Raw genomic sequence first — 8,186 nt, 5'->3', positions numbered from 1 at the left:
TTCTTTTGGACTGATGCATGCAACACCCGCTGAGTGGCATTAAACAGCTTGAAAGATCAAATACAATTTTTTATATAACTCCGACTGGATTCGTCTGAAAGAAGAAAGTCATATACACATAGGATGACTTGAGGGTGAGTAATGAGCTAATTTTCATTTTTGGGTGAACTAACCCTTTAAGGTTTTTGTTTCTCACATGGATTGGTCTGAACCAGTCCTTCCTGATAGCGCTTCACTAGTGGATTCCAAATCAGAGGACAAAGCCACAATGAAAATCTTAAGTCTGCTTGAATGAGCAGCATTAGACTGTAGCTACTTATAAGCCACAGTTCAAAGCGAGGGAGATGGTCATTGTAAATTTGGAACTGCCCTACTTTATAGAAATAGCCTTTGTGCACAGACGCATTGTAGGCTACTCTGCAGGTTTAGGAAACGGTCCTCCATAAAATGTGCTGCACACATCTAAATATTTGGGTTAAACTGTTCTGGAATAGTGTTGTAAATACAACTTAACCACTGATTTCTAGTTGTGTCCTCTTTTGGAAGGCCAAACAAAGTATTTTCGCTTTCGCAACGAAACACGCAGCGTCTTCACGACATGGCGGCGGCGGCAACAATACTACAGCGAGAATCAAAGTTACGCCTTCTTTCTTTGCGTGAACATTTGGGCGGTGTTATGCAAATCTTCCCACACAGTGACGTAGACATGTGGGGGTGTGTTTAAACGAGGCGTTTTAGGAGGGCGTGGATAAGTATTAACTTTTATAAAGAATATCTCTTTGAGTTTGAGACTTTAGTCTTTGCAACTTTAGGGATCTTATCTATGCACGGACAGCTTGTAACACTCAAAAGAGAAAGGAAAACTTGAAATTGCATCATATGACACCTTTAAGTAGTCTTTTAATTCTTTAAATTATATTATCTTCAAGTTTATTAAAAAATATATACTTTACAAGTGCACATTTAATACAATTAAGCGCAGTTTCACAAGGGTCAGCAAAGTTTCCTGCAACAATTTGTCCACAATGAAACGTAAAGGCCGTGTCGATCACAGTCAATCAAACATATCTGATGTTTAATATACAATCATATGGAGCAGGATTTTGGACCAATGAGCTTTCACTGTGGGCAGGATTAACCAGAATGATGCCACTGTTATTAAAACCATGTGACCATCAAAATATCCTGCAGCTTGACTAGCTTGACTAAAACACATATATCACTTTATCGCATTGCATCTGGTTACATACTCTGTAAGAGTAATGTATTGTAATTTTGCTACATGTAAGAAATACTTTTTATAAGACAAGTTACCAAGAACAGGAGAAACAAGCGTGAGCTTACGTCCAAACCTTTACTTCAAAATTCTGCACTGCTGTCCACACTTAACTGATGCACAGATTTACTTACAGAGGGGCAAACATCTTTTGGTTCAAAAATAAAAATCATCTCTCGCACAAGCTTCACACAAAAACAAAGAAAGAATGACACAGTTTTTATTGTTTGTGCTCAGTTGGCACTCATCCTACCTCATGGCAGTCTTGTAGAAACCTCTGGTGCTCCCACTGGTCATTGAGCTTATGAAGCCACCGCTGAGCGTGTTCACGGTTCTGGTTCCCTCTGTGAGACGCACATAGATACAGAAACAATCAGAAACTCTTTTATTATTTTTGTTTAAACTCTTATTAATTATTAGTAACAGTGTTTCATAGCGGAGTCTCGGTTTAAAACAGAAGGTAGACTGGGCCATAACAGATTCCATACACAAATCCAATTTCACGCTCCTCACTGAGACTGCATTCAGATCAGTGACCGTGGATTCTCAGCGAGTTTCTTTGTTATGCCTCTATGGAAAAAACATTTTAAATTCAGTGTGTCTATAGGAGCAGCTGCACATTCTATGCCACAGTGAAATGGAGGGCAGATACAGATTGTCAGGTGGTAGGTCGTATTAGAAGTACAGCAGCACTGCTTTTATAGTGAATGTGCAACACGGTTTTATTACCAATGCTACTTGATGACAAAATAGAGGTTTTGCTATTAAGAAGAATTAAAGGACAGTTGAACACAATACAGTTTAACAAATAGCTAGGTCATTTTCAAGAAACTTTCATTTTCAAGCAATTTCTACATAATTTATGAAATACTATGGATATAATAAAACAGGATACTAAGCTTAGTCATCTTATTTGATAAAGTCAACGAACAATGTTTTTATGTGATGCAAAATATAAGTTTGTTTTTCATTAGAAAATTCACCAATTTTTCCACTTATCACCATTTTATTTAATTTAAAAATGCAAATTTAGGTTAGATAGGATAAACAAACAAAAAAGTTATCAAACATTAGCTGTTATTGAAATTAAAATAGGCTTTGGTTGTCTATATGATTTCTTTAATAGCCATATTTGTATTTTCAGCTCTGCAACCTCTTGTGCTAAAGAAAGCACACTTCAGCATACTTTTAAAAAGAGAATTACATTTATATTAAATGCAATTACTTTTTGACCCACTTAACATCTTTGTAATTTCATAATTACTTCTATTGTCTTAAAGTGTACTGCTGTATGCACTGACAAGCATTTATAGTAAATTACGCTTTACAGTAAATTTCTCTTATAGTAAGTTTTTTAAGTGGCCTTTTATTTCATTAATATTAGTTCCCCTTCAGGAACTCGAGCTGCGTCGAACGCTTTGGGAACGCCTTCAGCGTGACTATGCTCTGAATCGTGTGTGTAATCAGACCAATGGATGGGCGCGACATCACGGACGGGGTGACGTGTGACCAGGAAACTATAAAAGCACGTGAGGTGGAGACAGCGGCAGCTTCTGTCATTCAGTGAAGTGCTCTGTGGGTGTATGTCCTATTTACCGTTGTCTGTCACTTTTGCAAACGAAAAAGCAATGCCAAAGTCTAAGCACAAGACAAATAATGGGGGTGATAAAGGCAAACAGCAGTTTAGGATGTGTGTTCCTCCCTGCCCTCGCTACTTCACGGGCGGGGATACACACAGCCTTTGTTTTGTTTGTCTGGGAGCGAAGCACGGCGAGTCAGCTCTCGAGGGAGCTGACTGCCCGCATTGTGAGCGCCTCTCCATGCGGACGCTTCGCTCCCGGAGGGCTCTCTTTGAGGAGGCTCTGGTCCCGCGTCTGCTGAGGCAGCGTGGCGATTGCGGTCGTGGGGCTCGCAGCTGGATCTGGTGGAGGGAATGGAGACGGGCGAGTCCTTTTCTTCTCCCTCTGCCACCGGATCCAGCGCCACCTCCCAGGGTTCGGAAGCACGCTCCGACGGAGCGGTTTCTTCCCCCCGGGGAGAGGGCTCGGCGCTCAGACTGTCATCCTCCGAGGAGGGCAATGGCGAGGGCGCCGAAGGACCCCCTCAGTCTGCACAGTATGAGGAGCTCGTGGAGGTGATATCTCGCGCCGTGGCCAAATTAAATCTCGAATGGCCCGCCGTGAAGCAGGCAGAACCCGTTAAAAGCAAGTTAGAGGAACGCTTTTTACGGTCTAAGCCGCTCCCTCCACGCCGGGGCTTGCCATTTTTTACCGATCTCCACACTGAGGTGTCGAGATCGTGGTCAAAACCATACTCGGCCCGCCTCTTTAGTCAGTCTCTGGTCGATTATTCTAACATCACGGGATTAAATGAGTGCGGTTATAGGGCGATGCCCCGGGTTGAACAGACGCTTGCGAGCTATCTGTCTCCCGGTGTGGCGTCTTCCCTTAAAGCCCCGGCACTGCCCACCAAGCCGCTTCGTACCACTTCAGCGCTGGTGGGCAAAGGGTACACGGCAGCAGGTCAGGCTGGTGCATGCCTTCACACGATGGCTGTTCTTCAGGCATACCAAGCAGACCTGCTTAAAGAGTTAGATGAGTGTGAGGAAGTTAAAGCCGATGATATTAGCGAACTCCGGCGAACCGCTGATTTGTCTCTCCGCGCCACGAAAGAGACCGCCAAAGCTATAAGGCAGTCGATGGCAGCCTTGGTGGCCGCGGAGAGGCATTTGTGGTTGACCCTGTCCGACATCAAAGAGAAGGACAGGGTCTTCCTGCTTAACGCCCCGCTTGTGCCTTGTGCCCCAGCCGTGTGCCCGCTCCTCATACCGCAGAAAGTGAGTCACAGTCGAAGGCTTCGAAGACGAAGGCCGATCTGAGGACCGTCCTTCTGGCTAAGAAGCCTTCTACAAAGAAGCCCTGATGTTTGTGTCCCAGGGATTCTGAAGGCAGCCCCCGCTGGGGAGAGCTGTGTACACCTCATTATACGGTGCCCGTCTCTTCTCAGTGCCCTCAGGTGGCCGAGATGTTAACCCTGCCACCGTCGGTGCTTCAGGGCACAGCGGTCTCCAGCGAGTGCACATCCCAGTGTCCGCCCGTAAACGTAGCGGCTCTGGGGGGCTCACTACCTCTGAGGAGGTCTCCTATTACACCGGAGGTCAGTCTCGAGAGACTGATTCCCTTAGTAGATTTTCTGGCAGCGTGGAAGCTTTTGCCAAATATCTCACGATGGGTCCTACAGACTGTAGAGAGAGGTTACAGAATTCAGTTTGGTTCTCCTCCGCCTTCTTTCAACGGGAAACAATGCTCACTATCAAACATGTTGTGTCTCAGATCAGGTCCGAGGACTGGTTTGTCACGATAGATCTAAAAGATGCATATTTCCATGTCTCCATCCTTCCTCACCACAGGAAGTTCCTGAGGCTTGCTTTCGGGGGCGAAGCTTACCAATATCGGGTTCTTCCATTCGGCCTTGCACTCTCACCCCGCACTTTCACGAAGTGTGTGGATGCTGCTCTGGCTCCACTACGACTCCAAGGCATCCGCATACTAAATTATATCGATGATTGGTTTATTCTAGCTCAATCAGAGCAGATGGTGGTTTGACATCGAGATGTCGTTCTCGCGCATATGAAAGAGTTGGGGTTAAGACTAAACGCAAAGAAAAGTGTGCTTTCTCCATTACAGAGGACCACTTATCTAGGCGTGGTGTGGGATTCGACCACGATGCAGGCACAGCTGTCTCCTGCTCGGATCGAGTCGATCCTCACTGCAGTCGCGAGAGTCAAAGAAAGCCGGTCACTCACTGTCAAGCACTTTCAAAGACTGCTGGGTCTGATGGCAGCTGAGTCCAACGTGATACCTTTTGCAGGACTCAGGAGACATCGCAATGTCCCCTCTGGTACTCTCTGACTCATCCAGCTCCACTTGGCCGAGGCTTCGTCTGTAATGCTTTTCCCCCAATCGTTCTGCTCCCGGGAGTTCTGGAGAGAGTGCGCCGGGACGGGGTCCGTCTGCTACTAGTAGCCCCGTTCTGGCCGGGCCGCGTATGGTTCTCGGACCTGATTTCCCTTCTCGACGGCTCTCCATGGGAGATTCCTGTCAGGAGGGATCTCCTCTCACAGGCGGGGGGTACGATCTTTCAACCCCGCCCGAAGCTTTGGGTGTGGCCTCTGAAGGGGCACAACTCGTAGCTTCCGGTCTCTCAACCGAGGTTGACTGTCTTTTTGTTAGCCATCACTTCACTGAAGAGAATCTGAGATTTGCAGGCCTTGTCAGTGGGGCCCCCTCCTTCCTAGACTTTGCGCCCAGCTTGGCCAAAGCTTTTCTGTACCCCAGGCCGGGGTATGTCCCTAAAGTGCCCTCCTCAGTACCACGGCCTGTCATACTTCAGGCTTTCTGTCCTCCCCCCTTTAGGGAGCCTGACCAGCAGAAGCTAAATTGCAAGTGTCCACACATATGACATATGTCCACAGAGCTGCCATGTGGAGGAAGTCTGACCAATTATTCGTTTGTTATGGTCTTTCCAAGAGGGGTCTGCCTGCCACTAAGCAGACCCTCAGTAGGTGGATTGTTGATGCCATTACTATTTCATATGAGTCCTCTGGCCTTCTCTCACCCTTAGGGGTCAAGGCTCACTCCACCCGAAGTGTGGCGGCCTCTAAGGCCTTCCTGTCGGGTGTGGCTATGCAGGATATATATATATCTATTTTACTCACCTTCTTAAAAGTCCTCACGTAGCCTACATATATTACACAGATTTACAGCTCCAAGTGATTTTATGTTTGATATAGTTATGCAGCTAGGCATATGGCTACAATGAGTGTTAATAACTGAAACCAATTTCATCCCGTACATACACAGATGCACACACATTGAGGAGGTGGATACATAAATAATTGGATTTTTAATGTCTTGAGTAACATGGGCACTTGTATACTATAAAATAGGAACCTTTGAAAACTATAAGATAGCCAATATATAGGCTCAACTATTTTATTAAGAGGTAAACAAGGAAACATGAGTTTGCCATGAAAACATTTTATTAGCACTTTATACAAAATAATGTTTGTGACTCATTGAGTAATGTACAAACAACAACAAAAACGGTTGTGTTTTAAAACCTAAAATCAGCCGCTTATGTTCGTGTTTGTTCATTACTAAAATAGAGTAAATCATTTGCATAAAAAAATCCCAACTTTGTGCTGGTCCGCAGACCCTCATGGAAATATGAATGATACGCTAATGTAAAACAGCTCTATTCAGCCTGAAGAACATGGAGGTGACGTCACCAAGCGTTTAATTGTAAACAATACCACAGTTACTAAACAGATAATAAGATACGATTCTAGAGATAGCACATAATATTTCTGTAATATGGCCAAATCAATTACAATATCGTACACAAAGGAATGCGCATGCTTATGCTTCAAGCGTCTACACCAATAAGATTTGCTGTTTTATAAACTAATGGAATTGGGGGTGGGCGGAGCGACATGTGTCATCCTCCCCCAATGTGTTGCCCTGCCCCATCGTCCAGGCTGTACTCTGGAGTGCATGGTCGGGATGGTCCTCACTGCAGAACACAAGATCCAGGGGGCGTGGTTGAATCCACATCTAGGTGGTGGAGATTGATAGGTTTAGGGGTGGAGATGGGTGGGTTAAGGGATCAGGGGGTGGAGATGGGTAGGTTTAGGTATATGTAAGGTGGGAGGAGTTGGATCGGGATCCAACCACGCCCCCAGGATATTGTGTTCTGCAGTGAGGACCATCTCACTTGGTCCAGATCAGATCAGTGGGCGCATTTAATGTGACGTCACTAGACCAATTTATGTCGCTCAATTATGTCGCTGGGCCTCAGAGGGCTTTGGCTTACATTTATTTTGGGTTGCTGTTTCTAATTATAATTATTTGTTCTTATCCAAAATAAGTCTCCTAAATACACATTAAATAAATATAACATTTAAAACCTAAACTAAAACAGGAACCATTTTAGCATGTGCTATAGAGGTTGGGGTCAATAAAGGGAATATTTTGTTAAAAAACAATACACAATGGTTTGAAGTGGCACTGTGCTCATTTGAAGCACAAATGTCATGCAGAAATATGAAAAAGTATAAACAAAACAAAATTTTAAGCCATAGGAGTGTGAGGAACATGTCCCCAAATTAAGACATTATTTTCTTGGTTAATATTCTCCCATGCCATTGGAATAAATTTAAATTTTCCCTCATATTCTTGAAAATGGTGCCGTTGGATGCAACACTTCAGTTGTGACAACTGATGGCAAATGACATTGGCTGTGGTGTTACCTATGAGGTTTGGGTTAAATTTGTCTGTTCATCACTGTGCCGAGTGGGGGCGGGGCCGAGAGCCGTGGGAATGGAGCGAGGCCAGTGGATTAATTGATAATGAGCGACACCTGCACCACTCACCGGTCTCGAGTCCCACGGAGGAGCTCCGGAAGGATAAAAGGAGGAGCTACGACAGTGAAAGACGAGAGAGGACCAGGCCTGTATTTTATTTTGTGTTTTGTGTGCGGCAGTCGTCCGCGAGGGGCTGCCGCTTTACTTTCGTTTTGTGTTTGTTTATTTTATTAAAGTCTTAAATGTTCGCCGGTTCCCGCCTCCTTCTTCCCGTGACTACGAACTGTGTTACAATCTCGCTTTATTTTTCTGCACTAGTTTCTGTCATATGAAGCCACGGCACACAGCACTTCAGAAATGTTCCCATTATTTATTAATTTGCTAAGCAGATTCACTTTTCACACTTTCTCTTGTGTGGCATCTTCCAGACATGGGGAAGTGATCATGGCATAACTTGGACAAAGAAAAGGTTCAAACAAAACAGCGGCATTCGTGGCGTCCCTTGCCAATGGTTCTTGGAAAGAGCTGGATACACATCAGTACAGA

The 8,186-nt window shown here is 44.9% G+C and overlaps 1 protein-coding gene across 1 annotated transcript in view; it reads right to left on the bottom strand.

Moving 5' to 3' along the window:
* LOC107717595 (spectrin beta chain, non-erythrocytic 4-like) overlaps positions 1 to 8,186 on the bottom strand; it is an 82,419-nt gene that overhangs the window by 41,929 nt on the left and 32,304 nt on the right. Inside the window, exon 18 of the mRNA XM_016524403.1 lies at positions 1,530 to 1,620. Coding sequence (XP_016379889.1) covers positions 1,530 to 1,620 — 91 coding nt within the window. The remainder of the gene's footprint in view (positions 1 to 1,529; positions 1,621 to 8,186) is intronic.

This window comes from Sinocyclocheilus rhinocerous, unplaced genomic scaffold, assembly GCF_001515625.1.
Source record: "Sinocyclocheilus rhinocerous isolate Xijiao unplaced genomic scaffold, SAMN03320098_v1.1 scaffold240, whole genome shotgun sequence".
Taxonomy (NCBI): domain Eukaryota; kingdom Metazoa; phylum Chordata; class Actinopteri; order Cypriniformes; family Cyprinidae; genus Sinocyclocheilus; species Sinocyclocheilus rhinocerous.
This window is presented reverse-complemented; position numbering and strand designations above follow the sequence as displayed.